Consider the following 18422-nt stretch of genomic DNA (forward strand, 5'->3'; position numbering starts at 1 on the left):
ATAATAATAATAATTAGAAAGAGCTAGAAACCTCAAAACCTTAAAAATAATATCAAATATAATAATAATAATTAGAAAAACATTAAACCTTAGGTATAAGCAATCGACTAATTGAAACCATTGGGATATGATATGATTTTATTGATTGTTTAAAAAAAATTTAAACAATTTTATCAATGATAATATTAGAATTTGGAAAAGTCCCCTTCCCTCAAAAAAATTAAATTAATGTCGGATGCTTCCGAGGTACATAAATAAATAAATAAACAAATAAAGAAACGGAGATATTAAAATCAATACGCATTGCGAAGACAGACGACGGCCAGGACTTCTACCGCCATTACAGTATAGCAGAAGGTCCATCTTTTCCTAATTCTCTCACCCCCACTCTTTCGAGTTTTCTATGGTATTCTCGGACGTTTAATATCGTAATTGCTCCAAGTTGCATTGAATTTACGCAGAAGCTTAGCTCCTCGATTGTCACAGAGGTAACGTTGTTCTAGTCCTTGTTACTAGTGTCCTATTAATTCGATTTTAATCCACTATTTATTTGCTCTGATTTTTCATTTCTCTGGAGATCAATTTAAGGATTTATTTCTGTGACGTGTTTTGAGAAGCAGACGCGTCTTTATTTAGGGTTATACTGTTTTTACTGCGGATTATATAGTATAATCTTTTTCCCCTTTTTGGTTTAATTTTAAAGGATATAATGGCTGCCGGCATGGCCAACGGAACCCTGGAATCGGAGGGTTCTGCCAAGGATCTACAGCAAACGGTTTCAAACGGCGGGCTTGAGGTCAACCCCGGCCCTAAAAATGGATCTGTCAGTGCTAAAAAAGCGAAGGAAATTGAACGGCGACGGAGGAGAAGAAAGCAGAAAAAGAAGAACAGGGCTGCGAATGGGACACAGTCTGAGAATGACAGTGAAGGCGAAGAAGAACTATACAATGATAAAGACGAAAAGAAGGTATCTTCGTTTTCTTTTTTTTTCTAACAGGATCGCTGGAGATTTACTACTAGTCTATATGATGGCTGTTTTGCCGTGATGGCTTTTAAGTTTTGTGACACTTAAAATCGTAGGTTCTAAAGTAGTCTTTGAACTTTTTACTCTTGTAGTTCCAAAATTAAATTTCTTGCAGTAAGTTTACGTGCTATAGAATGAAATTTTTAGTTCCAAAATTAAACTTCTTCAAACTTGCAGTAAGTTTGCGTGCTATAGAATGAAATTCTTTTTATTATAGTTCCAAAATTAAACTTCTTGAAGTCAGTCGACGTGCTATGGAAGGAGCTGTATATACGATTTTAGGAACCAGTATTCGGAAATTGACTATTTTGTCAAACCTTTATGTAAAATATTCACCATTTGGAAATAAAGATTTACCTCACTTTTAAGTTATCACCAGCAATAAGAGATTAAGGCTACAACATTTTGGAGTGTCTGGCAAAATGTTTTACCCTTAACTAACAATTGCTTTACTCAACATATGGGTGAGGTTCCACGTGCCAGTATAGTTGCTGAAGGTTTGCCAAGAGGTAGGAGTATCCGTTACTTGATTGTAGAGATTTTCCATGGTCATTTGGTGAATTATCAAGATTTTTTGGTTTTTCATCCCTGTGAGCATCACCAATGTGAATGTCAATGGGACATCAATGTTGATGATGGGCGATTCTTGTGAAAATTGTCTGGCTTTTCTTTTTTCTTTATCCCCAAGAAATGAGTGAGTCCTATGTGCCAGAATGCTTGCAGAAGGTTTTGCAAGAGCGAGTCAAACTGGTGTGATTGTAGGGGAATCTCCAGGTTTATTAGGTTTGGGCATCCAGTAATTCTTAATTCTTCATCTCCGTGAGCAACACCTGGGTGCAGTTACTGTGGAGGACACTTAAAACTAATGAGAGATAGGGAGGCTCTCGTGAACAGTTGTCCATTATATATGTATCACAATATACAGTTTCAAAACTGTGCAGTTGAATTCCAAAATAATAGATCATCATGTTAGATCAATGACGCAATGCAAAATAACTGATTTAATACTTTTCAGGATAATGTCATATCCCATATATTTTGTGTCTCATTTGTATCTTGGTTGTATACATGTATATCATCACATACCCAGCCCTAATTCACTGCGCGTCTTGTCAAAAGCTGGTTATGCCATGGTGTATGCAGGCTTTGAGCTGTATATGTGAGCTGCAGACTTATCATTTATTTAATAAGTTTGCATAGATGTGTTCTTCCATACAAATGTCTAGACGTCCTTGAAAATTGTATATCTGTGCAACGATTCCAATGCAATTTACCTGGTAGGTTAGCTTGGATCTGAGTTCCATTTCTGAAGGGATTTAGGGATATAATATTCTAAAAATCAAGCAACTGTTTGGAGTAAAGAATAAGAAGAGAACGTGTTTTGGTGATCAGACATTACTAGTGGATTTGTGCCTCAAAAATCAAGTCATTTTACTTTTTTGGGTAAGCAACCTGTTGTTTAAGTTATAGATTATTGTGGAAATGGCATGATGTTTTTTACCAGTGTTGAACAGTAATTATAAATATGCATGCTTTCAACTTATTGCAGACTGCGTACAGTTATTTTGTAAAGTTTGTATTACCACTAACCCAAATTTGTAAGGCATTGCATGTATTGAAACCTGTTTTGCCAATTTACAATTGATTAATTCTTTAGCATTCATTATGTTGTAGTTCCTGGGACAAGTTGAGGTAGAATATGTAGCCGAAAAAGCTAATTTTGAAGATGAGCTTCTTGAGGACTTCAAACGTGTGTTCCATTTTTTTTCATTGGGAGATTCCATAGCTGGTGGACAAAAGGTGGACCTTTTCTTACATACCTTTCTTTGTGGATTCTCCAACTAGTTTCTGTTGCTATTCTTCTTTGTTTTTTGGTTTCTTTCTTCATAATCAAATTGGAAGTTATTTGTTTATAGGATGATGATGTAAAGGAGAATGCAGCTTCAAATCTGGCAGCAAAAAAGAAGTTAGACTCTGATTCAGATGAGGAGGATGAACAAGAAACACAAACTAAGGAAAGAGGGGTCTCAAATAAGAAAAAAAAGGTTCTTATATGTCTCATTAAGTATCATATTTTTATAATATTTCCATTTGTCTTAGTATATCCTAATTTCTTGTTTTTCTTGACACAGCTTCAACGAAGAATGAAAATTGCTGAACTTAAGCAACTGTGTTCTAGGCCTGATGTTGTTGAGGTATATGGGCTGCTTGTTTCTCTTTTTATGGTATTTGGGAAATTGTTTAATGTAATTTCTAGGCACATCTTATATATTGGTCGATTATGATTCATGATCTTTTGTCTTAGTTTAAATATCAAAGATAAAAGAGAATTGTATTAGTTTAAATATCAAAGATAAAGAGAATTGTGTTCTAGTTACTTTTCATGTCTATTATCTTCTTGTATAGTAGGAAACTTGTGTGTTTTAAAGCCATGCTTTAATAGCAAATGAGATATGGTTTCTTTATAAACTAGTTTTGGTTGGTCTTGGGGGATCTAGTTATGCTTTAACTGGATATTGTCTTTTTATATACTAGGAAATTTGTTTGTTTTAGTACCATGCTTTTAATATCAAATGTGGTTTCTTTATAAAATAATTTTGGTTGGCCTTGGGGGATAAGGTAATTCTCCAATTGGTCATTGTGTGCCTTTTTAGTGGCAGATTTCTGGATTGGTCAGTAGTGGTTGCTTTTTGTAGGGTGTTCTACTGCCTCTGTATTACTTTTTTTTGCATGCCAGTTTCTTGCAATTGAAACTTCTGTTGATTCTTGCATTCACACTTGCAGGTATGGGATGCAACAGCAGCAGATCCAAAGTTGCTTGTGTTTTTGAAATCTTATCGCAACACTGTTCCTGTTCCCAGACATTGGTGCCAGAAGCGAAAATTCTTACAGGTTTGTGCCTTTCTATCCTTGGTAGGATGTGATGTGCATGACTGCATGAGGGTTGCCTGATGAAAAAAGATGGAAAGGGTGGGTAAGGTGGATTAGGTGTCATCCCTCTTATTTGTATATGTGGTTCTTGCAGGGGACGGTTCACACACAATTATAACAATCATGGAGTACCGGTATGTAGGTGGATGCTAAAGGAGAATTTTGACATGGTTTCTGATTGAAAAGTAGATAGATTAAGAGGGGATGCCGGATGAGACTATTTGAATAATAGCAATTGCATGGTCTATGCTTATGCATTTCTGGATCAGTAGCTAACATGATTAAGAATTGATTTTAGGTCATGATGCATCTTTTTCTTGTTTCTGTCAATAGTAGTTTGCTATACTTGTTACCTTGACTGAAACTATTGGTTTTGACAATGCAGAGCTCATCGGCTGTTTCAGCTCCTCTTCGATTTTTATCTAGCTTGTTTTTTGAGCAATTCAGTAACTAGTGGATCATCATAGATAATATTTTTTTGGGTGAGGAATGGGTGAATGGTGTGCTGAAGTTTGGTTAGATCACTGAATATGTTGTGAATTGTGCAGGGAAAGCGTGGTATTGAGAAGCAGCCCTTCCAACTTCCAGACTTCATTGCTGCAACTGGTATTGAAAAAATACGTCAGGTAAATTAATGCTTCTGAAAAGATGATTTGAACAGTGGCTTGGATGGTTTTCTCTACATTTCAAATCCTTTTCCATGAAAGATTTGGTATATGCTATATGGCTTGTTTAGTTGTCAATGGTTCTAATATTTTTCTTTTCTGGAATGAAATTTTCAGGCATACATTGAGAAAGAGGACAGTAAAAAGTTGAAGCAGAAACAGAGAGAAAGAATGCAACCAAAGATGGGCAAGATGGACATTGATTATCAGGTTCGTGTCTACTTAACTCTATGTTCAAATATATTTCTGCTGCACCATTTGTTGAGTGAGCTCAATTCTCATTGTGGTTGCATTTTTTTTTTTGTTAAAAAAGTAGTTCTTCACTAATATTTTTCTATGGGGAAAATATAAGGGAGACAAACTATACAAGTTTCTGTTTGATTTTCTTTTTGTACATTTGACAGCTTTGGAAAATGTGCCTTTCACCTATTTGTTTGGCATTAATTACGTGGTCTCCCTTGCAGGTTTTGCATGATGCTTTTTTTAAGTACCAAACAAAGCCCAAATTGACCACTCATGGTGATCTTTACCATGAAGGCAAAGAGTTTGAGGTGATTACATGGGCAGTTTCTTTGTCATGTGGATTATATTTTGGAGTATGTTTTGTCATTAATCTAATATGGTTTGATCTAACAGGTGAAGTTAAGGGAGATGAAACCTGGAGTTCTGTCACGGGATTTGAAAGAAGCACTTGGCATGCCTGAGGGGGCACCGCCTCCATGGCTCATTAATATGCAGGTTTGTGTAGGCCAACCTTGTTTTGGGCGTGTGTGTGCGTTTGCGTATTCAAGAATCAAAATTATACATTAGAAGAGCAACAATACTTGTAATTACCAATAAATAGAATTGTTAAATACATTGTAAATTACTATTTAATATTTATATAAATATATATAATATTTAATGTCATCAATGGTCATAGGTAAATTTTTTATTTGGTCGGTAATAAGAGTATATTTTATTAATAATAGTTAAGAGCATTTCATAAGATAGAAACAAATGGGCCTTACAATCCCATGACTTTAGACACCTATACCTATATTAAAACCTTTATATATCAAAGGACCCGAAGACACCTTCCATTTAAAACATAGGAAATAAAGACATATGTACACACATATGGCTACATGACATCATCACAATAGACGGAGGCCTGCCACCAATTGAAATTGTTCGCAAACGCTTCCAGCTTTCAGATCATCGCTGCCCTAAATTGACAAAAACCATCACCTTTGCCATCAATTCATCAGCTTTCGGCTTCACATTCACCACCAACTTGTTTTACTAGAGAAAACCCCGTTCCTGAAATCTCATAAACAAAAATTCTTTCATTGTCCTTAAGCGAGTATGTAATGATGCATCTGTTATAGTAGTTTTCTTCCAGCTTTCATATTAATAACCACAAGAGTTCACAGAGCCAAAATTGAGATCACCAAAGTGTTACAAGCTAGAGTTGTCGTTGCACCAAAAGATTGACCTTTTAATGCTCGATACAACCACTAGGCTTATAGAACATAGGAGGCGGTTAAGCCATGTCACGAATCTCAAAGGGGAACATTGGTGGTTAGTCGAACAATCCCCTCCTCAGCGTTACCTGAGGAGATTCGAACCTATGACCAAGCTTTGATGCTGTTGCACCAAAAGATCGACCATTTAATGCCCAATACAACCACTAGACTTATAGAACACAGGAGGCGGTTAAGCCATGTCACAAATCTCAAAGGGGAATGTTGGCAGTTAGTCCAACACAAAGCATCCATTTACTCATTTCCAGGGAATACCACCTTCACCAATGATGATTGTCGTCGAAGTCTGGAGGACCGACACTTTCAAGGATGTTTTACATTAAAACCACACGCCTGGCCAGGCCCATTCCAGCATCCCATCGAGGCCTACTAACAAATTCTTTGGGAACAATGTTTACATTACCTGTTTCACCTCATCTTTTGGGGTTCCAAGTTGATCATAGCAGTGATATCTACATTGATTTTCCAATGGTGAGCTGCATCCTGAAACAGATGCCCCACAGTTCCTTTCATTGCATTAATAATCTCCAACTGTCATTGGTAATTAATAATAATTGAAATCTACAAATATTTCATATTTTATATTATCTATATTTTAAACATTTTATTTATGATTTTATTAACAATATGAAATTCTAAATTATACAAAAGATAGAAGGTGTAGACATTTACAATTACATGTGGAAACAATTAATTTTTGTCTATTGCCTCATTCAAGCACAAAGGGCATGGTAGATAATGGAAACTACAGTTTGCATCAGGGTTGGTTTAGTATGTGTGTTTAGAATCCGGATAGCCACCCTTGGTCTCTCTTCAGAGGGACTAGTTGCTTTGAAAATGAGACTATTCTAATTAAGCCCTGCTCTTTCTGTTCTGGATAAGTCCACCTTACAGAGATTTTATTGTGCACCCTGATCAATCCATTGTTTTTATGCCAATCCAATTTTGTATTTTGTGTTACAGATACAGTAGCCTTCATTTTGGATTCACAGGCGGACCTCGAGTGAATCCAGGATCATCCTGAACCTTAACCATATCTTAACAGTATTTTTTGCCAATAGGCTATAGCTGCAAATTTTGTAAACAGTTCATTTTCAATACACAATTTTATTATTACAGTATAGCCACTGTAAACAATGAATGAAAGGTGTGGAAAGGTACAAATCTGAACTTTGAATATGTATTTGTACTTCAGAATATTGTACCCTGCCAGAAAGATGCAAGTTAGATTTCAATCAGATCCAGCAATATTTGTAAACAGAAAATATTGGTTGGTGACTATTATGGCTGCTGTTTGGATAATGTATGGCTGGCTGTACAATGCTAGAGAAGTCTGCAATCAACTGGGAATAACGAAGATTTGCTGGAAATGGGGTTGAAACTAATGTATCCTCCCAGTAGCGGTGGTAGGTGAGTACAACAATTTATAATCTTATTGTTAACTGTAATGTTCCAAAGCAAAGTGCATGGACACAGATACAGGGAGAAATATAGAAATGGGATCAGATACGAATACATCCATTTTTCAAGAGACCCAATATGGATATGGCTGGATACAACATTCATAAAAAATAGACACATTTAACCCAATTTTCTAAGTTATTAGAGGAGATTTTTATCATGTCAAAAGCAATATAGAGACCCAGTTTCCACATAAATTGAATTTACAATATGCAAAATTAGTAGTGTTGAATTGGAGGATAACTCAAGGAAATGGGTTGTTGAAATAGAAAAATATTCATTTGTCTTTTTCATTTGGTGTTAGGTTTATTATCTTTTTTTTAAGAATTGCATTAGTGAAATTTTATTAAATTAAATTTAGGAAGATTTACATCAATTTAGAAAAAATCTAATCACATGGTATCAGGTATGGCTGGAAAATCAAGGTTTTTCTGGGGGTGCATGGGTACAATATATCTGGGCCATATTGGATATATTTATCCATTTCGGATGCAGGGATACATGCTCCTAGGAAGGGGCAAAAAAGCATCTGGCTGCTCTGATGCAAAAGATAGGCTGGAAACATATAGGTTTTCTGATGAGAAGTATGGAACAGGGACTAATATCGATTGTCCCATACTCTAGGTGATGTTGCTCTAATTAATAAGGCTGTAGATGCATATTGCTGACCAGAATTGACCTGAAAACACAAGCAAAATGCCTAAATCTGATATTGCGTAAATGGTGTCACCTCACTCCAATAGGCTGATCGGTAATGTTGGATGACTGAAATAATGTGATTTGATGCCCAGAGTGACTGAATTTCTCTTTCCCAATGTGGTGCTCCACTAGAGTTGACTAAAACAACTCAGATTATGCCATATATGTTACTCAAAAACTCACCAGAAATCTAAAAAGTCAATATACAAACTGTCACTTATTCTTTAGCAATGAGATGATGATGTTTGCTTGCATAAAATACTGTGGTGGCACTGTAATGACATTGTAGCAGATTGAGAAAACCTTCAAGTCATCCTCAAACCAGCATAGTTGTGCTTCCCAGATGAAATCACCTAAGGTTGTAAGCAAGTATTTTAAAGCCTTGTTGATTCCTAATGTGGAATCCAAGAGGATTTTTCATCCTTTCAAAACCTCAATGGAACAAACTGCTCAAATCTGAAAATTGGATGCAAAGTATAATTTGAATCCCAATGAGACGAGGAAATGTGTTTCTTTTAGAGTTGACTTTTTCCAGGCCCTATATTTATGTAAGTATTTTGTAAATTTTTTTCCTCCAAGTATTCTTTTTCTTCACATCTAGGTGTTTAAAAAAACATACTCTTTTAATTTTTTATTAAAATAATATTGTTTAATTTGCCACAAAAGTAAAAGCAGTTGGGCCCAACTTGAAAAAATTATCATTAATTATTTAAAATGACAGAGGACATGACAATTTGTTTGGGCGAATGCTGATATAAGGGAGCATAATGACAATAGTCGTTTTTCATTTTATTTACAGAGATATGGTCCTCCTCCTTCGTATCCACATCTAAAGATAGCTGGTTTAAATGCACCAATTCCTCCTGGTGCTAGTTTTGGCTACCAGCCTGGAGGGTGGGGAAAGCCTCCCGTAGATGAAGTAAGTTATTCTGTTGTGTGGAAGATTAGTTGAAGTTGTATTTGCTGTTGTGAATAGATAGGGCTTGCATATTGGGTTGTTTTGAAGTAGGTTTTTATTGGCAATGTTTTTCTTTGCAGTATGGACGCCCCCTGTATGGAGATGTTTTTGGTGTTCAGCAACAAGAGCCAGTTACTTACGAGGTATTTTCCAGTTTTATTTAAAGCTAAATCATACACTGTAAATTGTTACATAAAAATGAACAACTTTCTGAAATGTTGTCGATCATGTTTGTTCATTCTTGTTTCCAGACCTTATTGAACAAAAATGAACCATCATGATATTTGAATGAATTGGGTTATGGACTCATATCATCCTTTTTATGGTTCAGGAGGAGCCTGTTGACAGGAGTAAACACTGGGGGGACCTGGAGGAAGAGGAGGAGGAGGAGGAAGAAGAGGAGGAAGAAATGGATGAAGAAGAGATCGAGGCTGGAATCCAGTCAGTTGACAGCCTGTCCAGGTTATGAGAGCACTAACTTTTCACATTCCCTTTCTGTTTTGTTGGAATCTGAGTTTAATTACAAATTTGGTTTAGATACGGAATTAAACATTTTTTGTTCAGTCTTGTAAGTTTTTACTAATTAATGTCTGTTTTCTTGCAGTACTCCTACTGGTGTTGAAACCCCTGATGTGATTGATCTTCGCAAACAACAAAGAAAAGAACCTGAGAAACCATTATATCAAGTGAGTCGAAGGGCCATGTCTATTTTTTATTGCCTTGCATGGTTTTACCTTTCAATGATATTAGTCAAATGGTATATCAATCATTTTTGGCCTTCCTTAGGATTAAAGCTGAAGCCAAGTTTGCACTTTTGAATTCAAATATTTATATAGAAATTGTTGGATATTGAAGATAAGTGAACTTTTATAAGGTCTTTTAATTCATTTTTCTTTTTACAGGTCCTTGAAGAAAAGGAAGAGCGCATTGCACCGGGAACACTCCTGGGAACAACTCATACGTAAGGATCAATGAATCTGTGAAACCTTTGTGCATGCTAATTAGCTGTCATTATATATATTTGAATTTGAATCTTTTGATTATTCTTCGGTACAATCTAACCAGTAAACTCGTGGTATTAGATATGTGCTTGCTGGAACAGATAAAACAGCTGCAAAACGGGTACATTTTAATTTTTTCTAATGGTTCCATATGTTCTGTTTAATTTTTGTTCTAGTTTTCTGTTATTGGTGCTATTCCTGGAGTCTGACCTTTTCGAAACCTTTATGTATAGGTGGATCTTTTGCGCGGTCAGAAATCTGACAAAGTGGATGTCACACTTAGACCAGAAGAATTGGAGGCCCTTGATGATGTTACACTTGCTGCTAAGTAAGATTTTCAGGGAGAGTATTCAGTTATCACATAATTATTTGTTTGTTGGTTTTAAAAACCCACTGGTCTTGTTGCTTATGTTCTTGATTGTATTAATTTTGTTTGGCAAATTTTAGGTACGAGGAAGCTAGGGAGGAAGAAAAAATGCGACATCAGCGAGAGGATTTCAGTGACATGGTGGCAGATGTACATCTCTAAATAAGCTCTTCCTCGTTGTAGCTTAGCTGAGAAAATTGATTGACTTTAATTTTGTGAAAGGTCTAAAGCCTTCTTTTCACAACTGGTTTATTTGATTTTGCAGGTCGAGAAGAGGAGAAAACGGAAACTTCAAGAGAAGGAAGGGGGAAAGAACAAGAAACAAAAGGATTTCAAATTTTAAGACTTTGGATTTTTTCCCTTTTCACGTTTATGGACAAGAATTTTGACCTGATTGATCTAATGTTGTTCAGGAACCCATTCAGCCAAATTGATAATACTGATTTCTTATTTGTACAAGGTTCTGTGACATGGATCAAAGTTGACCATATCTTGAGCTTGTTTTCTGCAGTTGTCATGCAGAGAACCATAGAGGAAGGCGATGCTGGTGGCATTCATGAAGATTTGTAATTTCTTTTTAAGCTTATATTTGGGAATTAATGGTGATCTATCACTGCATTATATTAGTAACTAAAGTTATGTATATGTTTTACAATTTAATATCCTATAAGTCATTTCAATTGACTTTCTTATAAGCAGTTCATTAAAAATTCTCATTTGTTTCTTTGTTCAAATATGGTAAGTAATGGTGATTAATTGATGCATTTTATCGACCACTGAAGTTGTACAGACAGTTGATGAGTTAATGTTTCACATTATTGCAATTGATTGTTCACTTTTTTTCTAGTAGTTCTGTAGTTGAATTTCGGTTGTATCTATTTATCTAGACTACTTAATTTTTTTAAAGCTAGCCTCTTTGAAGTAAACGGTTGGAAATACTAGACACTAAATTAGTAGTCTTGTCAAAATTCAATGGAAAAATACAATCATCTAAATTGTAAACTTGATTAGACATGTATGTATGTAGCTAATAACCCTGTTTCGTAGTGACAGCTTTGAAACTGTTGAGAGTTCAAACACGCTTGGTATGGTTGAGCAAAAACGAGACTGAAATCCTTCTTATTGAGGTTCAGTCTGGTATACAAATCCTTTCTACTATCACTTGGTACTTTTTAAATCCTTAAATATTAAGTATATTTCTATTTCATGAAGAAAGATCTGCGGATTTATTATTTCATGGAGGCAAGTATTTGTCATGCTTTATCTCCTGCTTTTTGCTTGAAAAAGGATTGACTTCTTTCTTGGTATGTTAATTTATGCATTGAAGAATAATAATTGTAGGTGCTGGCTTTTGCCTTAATAATATTTATCAGCAGAGAAGTTTCATGGCTGAAAAAACAGTGGTTTTCTCGTTGTAATGTTAAAGTTCTCCAGGCAAGAAGTTTTATGATGGCAATGGTGCAGGAGGAACACTTGATCTCATCATTCAAAATTGATGAGATCTGCAAATGAACATATAGCATGTGAGTGCACAAGTGGACATTTTTCATTTTTAAGCACAGCTTGAAATATGGAACTCCATTTTGTTTATTATCCGCCACAAATCATCATATTGAAAAGATGTTTTAATCTTTTGTCCAGAGAACTTCATTATTGATAATTATTAATAAATAGAGTAACTTGCTTCATGGTCAAGATTGTTGCTCTAAACTATTTAATTTTGAGAAATTTCAAAATGGTTCCTCTGTGGTTAAGATTTTTAGTACTATGCTGGTAATTAGGCGAACTTCCAAAGATGGGTCGAAACATGTATGCTAGTTATGTTTTTATCATCATGTAATTTGGAATTTGAATGCTTGTAAACCTTACATAAAATGTATGGTTACTACTGAAAGCTATTTCAAAGTTTGAAGAAAAGGTAGTTCCCAGTCTTCCTTACAGAATTATACATTCTTTCTTGTATCTGAATAAATAACAAAGCGCTGTATTATCTGATGCTCCCTGAAGAATATGGTTACTACTGAAAGCTATTTCAAAGTTCCAAGGAAAGGTAGTTTCGAATCCTCCTTACAGAATCACACATTCTTTCTTGCATCCAAATAATATAACAAAGCACTATGTTATCTGATACTCACTGAAGAATGATGCATGTCTATTGTAGTGCAATAATATAGCATTATGTTTACTGATTTGCAATGTATAATTTATCCTTTGGGATTGAATTATGACATACAAATTGAAAGTAATGTTATTGCAACAGTGTAGGCCAATGAACGGGACACCATATTGGAACCTCATCCATAGAGTTATAAATACATGCAAGGTCTACCTATTAGGATATGCTGCACATCAAATTGGGTGCCCCCTACAGTGATGAATTTTGTGTGGTGCTAATTTGTTCAGATGAGCTGTACATTACCTAGATATATAGGAGGACCTTGTTAACTAATAGTCGAATATATTCATCACTTGTATGAATGATATATTTTGAGAGCCTCTAGGCTGATGTTATTAAACTCAGGAGCCTCTAGGCCGATGTCATTAAACTCAGGTATGCTGTCATAAATGGCCTTGCAATTTCATGCAAGTAATTTTTTGCATTGCGATTTGGGTGCTGCATGCTCGTAATAGTGAATGCATTGCTATATGACTGGTATACCATTATGTTGAAGCATATTGTTATTGTAAATAACAATATGCCCAGGTGAGAGAAGTGAATTGCAGAACATAGGACATGCATGTTAAGAGAAATATATGTTATGAGGAAAAGGAGCTTAATCTTTTTCTACATTTTGTGTGAACTAGTATGGATCATAGTGGCATGGCAATTCAAGCCAACAAGCTATACCAATTTACCAATTCAAGCCAACAAGCTATACCAATTTACAGTGTACCCAATTCAAGCTAACAAGCAATACCAACAGTAAATTAATGTCTCTTTCATTAAATATGTAGTGCTTTTGGTGAGAGTTTCCTATGGTTGATTTGATTTCAGTAATAATAGGATTCCTAATATGAGGATTTCGGTAGTTCTCAGAGATCTAATCTTTCTAGTTGATTTCAGTCGATATAGTTGACAATGGACTGGCGCTGACACCAATATACTCAATTTGCTTGTGTAACCAAGAGTATTTTGGATGGTACCTATTGCAAAGTGGGATTATTTTTGGTGGAACTTGTGGGGTTGGATAATTTTTCAACATATCGTTACAAGTTCAAACACATTCAAATTTGGACAGGCCAAAAAGTGCATGAAGTTTTGAAAGCAAATTACTGTTCATTTGAGGCATAAGTGGAAGTCAAATGTTTAAGTATCATATATATATATATATATATTCTTCTTCATCACATACATTCGTTTCCTATGGTTGTTTTGATGTTAGTAGAGTAGGATTTCATAATAAGAGGATTTTAGTACTTACACGAGAGAATCTATCTAGCAAATTTCAGCTGATTGATTAAATAGATGTGTAGATGACCACGAAATACGCTTGCATTCATTTGTGGCATTGTTCGTATACTTGAGTAGTACCTATTGCAAAGTGGGAGTATTTTGAGTAGTACTTTCGGTTGGTTCAGTCTACAAGTCATTGGACAAAAAACCTTGATGTTTTGCATTAAGAGCTTTTGATGCAAGAGCATCCTAACACATATTATTGAACTTCATGACAAATATTATTTCATATCTATATCTCAAGGGTTTTGGATCACATAAAGTAGCAGTTTGAAGATCATGGCTTAGAACAATCAATGCTCCATCGGGTGAGGTTTGTTAAACCTTTTCTTGCCTTGCGGTGTTAAATGCAACATGTCTCAAAGGTAGTGTGGGGAACCAAAGAGACCTCTAGTTAAAAGTTTATCAAGTTCCAACGCCATATAAACACTAGATTTTTGTTCGACCAAAATGTTTTAGAGGACATCACGATTTGGAGCATTTTGTGCCCAATGTGGACCATGCTAAAAGTGTTGTGCTGATTAATGATAATGGCTTTACTAATTTGAACTATATGCAACAAAATATGAAATTCTGAATCAAAAATTGATGTAATGAGGAAATAGTTAGAATGTAAGTGATTTAGTCATGTGATGGTCAAGAGGACAATGAAGAACACCTAGAACAATGCATGCATTTTAATTGTACTAAAGGGATCGCCAATGGAGTAAGTACACTAACTGTGGCAATGGTAAAGGATAGGATATAGGACCCTCAAGTCTTCAAAATGACAATAATTGTGCATTAGTCATGAAGCAAATTCATATAACAGAGTAAAGAGTAGATTGCTATGAAATATAAAGAGTAGTCATGGGATAAAGGGAGCATAAATCAATATATTGCTCGGGGCAAGATAGGGTCATGAAGGCATGAACACAAGGCCTTTTGATAGTATTCCTATTCACCAAAGGTTTGATATGATAAACATAAAGATAGAAATTGGCAATGGGATGCAATTAAAGTCCTTCAAAGAACAATTCCAAAGGGACAATGTTTGTGACAAGAAAAAGAGATTTGAAGCATGATTAGAGCAATGTATTAGAGAGTAATAGAAGTTAAACACAAAAACCTAAAAGTAGAGAATGCAAATGTAAAAGCAAAAAGATAATAGATAAATAAGAGACAATGAATGGCCACGCTGAAGCCAAAGTTTATAGACAAATAAATGATAGAGTTGGCTACATAAAAGTCAAAGATAATAGACAAGTGATCGATGAAGAAAACAATTGCATATCATGGATACCAACTCTAAACATTGTCCATAAATGCTGACGAGTGTGTGTTTTATCAAAGGTTGATAGAAATCTTAAATTTATATACATCATAAAGGCATGCATTTTTTTTATAGGAAGTTGAATAAAGGTCAAATAATTGCAAGAGGCAAGGATAAGAGGCAATCCTTGTATATATGATAGTGTTTACGAGTGATTGAACTCTCGATATAAGGGATGGTAGGATGATTGCCCTTTGAAGTAGGAACATTGACACTAGTGCATAACAATTATATGAACAATGAGAGGTTCTCATATCAAACCTTAGCTAAATATGGAAGTCCATAGTCTAATGTGTGTGTGTGTGTGTGAGAGAGAGAGAGAGAGAGAGAGAGAGAGAGAGAGAGAGAGAGAGAGAGAGAGAGAGAGAGAGCATTAGTGGGTTGAGAGAGAGAGAGAGAGAGCATTAGTGGGTTTGTTATTATTGAAATATGTAGCTTATGTTAGACAATCTCCATGGTGTGTGCGTGCGTGCGTGTGTGTGTGTGTGTGTGAGAGAGAGAGAGAGAGAGAGAGAGAGAGAGAGAGAGAGAGAGAGAGCATTAGTGGGTTTGTTATTGTTGAAATATGTAGCTTATGTTAGACAATCTCCAGGATCAACAAATTAGAATATACATATAACTGAACCATATTCTTCGAATAATGATAATTGTATCTAAATTGATGATGTTGACGCAGTGCAAGGCAGGGGAAACCCCAAAGGAGATATCCTAGCCCCCAACTATATAACCATATAGCGGAAACACAACAACAAGAAATAATAATGCAAGATCTGATACTAAATTACATTTCTTGATTCATAGATATATAATTGATGACATGCAATATGCTTGGTTGTAAGGCCTTCCGAGTTAGGGCCAAATACAAATAACAAATTACAAAATCAGTTTTGCAAGATCTAACAAGATCCAATTTACAACCAATCTCAACTAGTCCAGATACACAATTGAATAAGAACACCAAGAAGAATCCACACTTGTACCTGTAGGTCCACCAAAAGATCCTCTAGTTCCTAAGCCATAGCTCTAGCTCCTCAAATTCGCATCTTTCCTTCCTTCCATCCCCACTCAATAATGACTAAAAGACTCCCCAAGACCCCTACTTATACTAATCTAAGCCACAAGTTGGCCTAGAACACAAATTAAATACAAATACATAAATTAAATGCCACAAGTCGGTTTGCAACAATAATTAAATGTCCAAAAATTGATATTCGAGTGAAATCACGATATCTCCTACCTCCGATTGAATTAGAACTGTTGCTTCGAACCGTAGGTAGAAATCTAGGTCCTCTACAACCCCTTAAATGAGCAAAGGTTGATTTTGCAAGGAAAAGTGTGCATCCATCCTGAAAGTCACGTACAACAGACTGTCGTGCGAGATTGTCGAAAATTGATACTCTAAGAGAATTGCCATATCTCCCAACCTGTAATGAAGTAGGGCTTGCACTCTTGACACAAGGGAGTACTCTCTAGGCCCTCTTCAATCTTTGAAGTGCGCAACCTCTCATTCATTAAGGATAATTAGTTATACACTGCAATAGGCACCCAAAAACCAGAAAAAATACAGTTTCAGCAGCAAGGTTCAAACAACTCAAACTTCAACTCAATCTATCCAATCTTTATGCAATCATGAGGAAAGGTTCCCCAATGTGTCTTCGACACATCCCTAACCATGAAAAGCATAGCTCCACCAAAATCCAAGCTAGATGCTCTTGCATCCAACTCCTCCTCAGGTAAATAGAAAAGTATGTCCCATACTTTGATGCCCAAAGAAAGCTCTGTAACCAACTTCATCTTTACCAAAGGCTTCCACTTCATCAAAGTCAATAGAACAAATCTAAAAATCCACCATTTATGCTTCATCCATTGAAACATTAGAATCAAATACATATCAACAACCCAATTAGCATGCTCACACCCAAGAACAAATTGAACATAAGGCTTCATCTCCAAACTCTCATCCACATCAACAGCTAGTGAATCCGCACTAGCAGCAACAAACTCCATATGAGCATGTAGATTAAAATCCCCAATAAGAAGAACATGTAAATCCTCAGTCATGTCAACCATAGGAAAATTAGGAACATACAGATCCGTAGCATCATGTAGATCCAAAACCAAATCAGCAATCTCAACAATCCTCATCACCAATAGCAACCGGCTCATCCATGACTAAGTGCTCTGCAATTTCCATGTCAGATCCAACCAACTAATCATGAAAACCCACCTCTGTCCCAACATCAACAAGGTTAGGAATATCTTTAGCAACAACCTCTAGCTACTCTGCAAGTTCTGTATCAGACACCATAATTTGATCAACAAAACCAACCTTTTCCACCTCGACCTTTCTATGCCATCTTCTCTCACAAACAAGTCTCTTAACTGGCCAAAAAACTCTCCTCCGGATTGGTAGACTCCAACTCCACAAACATTTCGTCATCCTGTCCTTATCTCGATCAGTTGAACTAGTTTCAAACTCAGCAATCACCTTCTTAGTTCGATCAGTCAAACTAGCTTCAAATCGAGCAGACATCTTAGAAAAATTCATCTCCACCACATTATGGATATTTGCAACCATCTCAAGGTCCAATCCTCTTGGAGCCATCTCCCAAGATCTTCGTAAACCTTTTGCAACAAATCCTTCCCACGCTCCTTGTGATAACCTCGAATTTTTTGCAAGTCAGATCACAACTTGCCACCTTGCATGAACAATTAGGAACCACATCACAAGTCTAGGACCACGGATTTGCAATCCACAAACTCTCTACGATCATACCTCAACAAGATCAATCTTCCATCTTTGCATCCATTGATCCATCTGCAAGCCCTCTGCAATTGCAAGTTAGAACCATGATCTGCCACCTCGCAACCAAGAGATCTAGGACTCTAGAAAGAGAATCCACCACTAGATCAAGATCACATTAGATCTACTTCTCCACCCAAGTCCTGGTGCAAACTGCCTTAGCTTCTGCAATTTGTCTACACACTCAGGAACAACCTTTGCTCTGATACCACCTGGCGTAG

At 35.9% G+C, this 18422-nt stretch overlaps 1 protein-coding gene across 1 annotated transcript; it reads left to right on the plus strand.

Moving 5' to 3' along the window:
- Positions 1 to 280: 280 nt before the first annotated feature.
- On the plus strand, positions 281 to 11327 carry LOC149564349 (proline-rich spliceosome-associated (PSP) family protein). The gene is made up of 19 exons (XM_089827406.1): positions 281 to 488; positions 704 to 967; positions 2699 to 2824; positions 2941 to 3069; positions 3157 to 3219; positions 3809 to 3916; positions 4504 to 4581; positions 4738 to 4830; positions 5085 to 5171; positions 5257 to 5358; positions 9106 to 9225; positions 9345 to 9407; positions 9596 to 9726; positions 9869 to 9950; positions 10167 to 10225; positions 10347 to 10386; positions 10499 to 10593; positions 10713 to 10782; positions 10898 to 11327. The coding sequence occupies exons 2-19, from the start codon at positions 710 to 712 to the stop codon at positions 10973 to 10975; spliced, it is 1782 nt and encodes a 593-aa protein (XP_089683532.1). The 5' UTR covers positions 281 to 488; positions 704 to 709; the 3' UTR covers positions 10976 to 11327.
- Positions 11328 to 18422: the final 7095 nt, after the last annotated feature.

Source organism: Cupressus sempervirens, chromosome 4, assembly GCF_028749045.1.
Source record: "Cupressus sempervirens isolate cs-2001-9-10 chromosome 4, ASM2874904v1, whole genome shotgun sequence".
Taxonomy (NCBI): domain Eukaryota; kingdom Viridiplantae; phylum Streptophyta; class Pinopsida; order Cupressales; family Cupressaceae; genus Cupressus; species Cupressus sempervirens.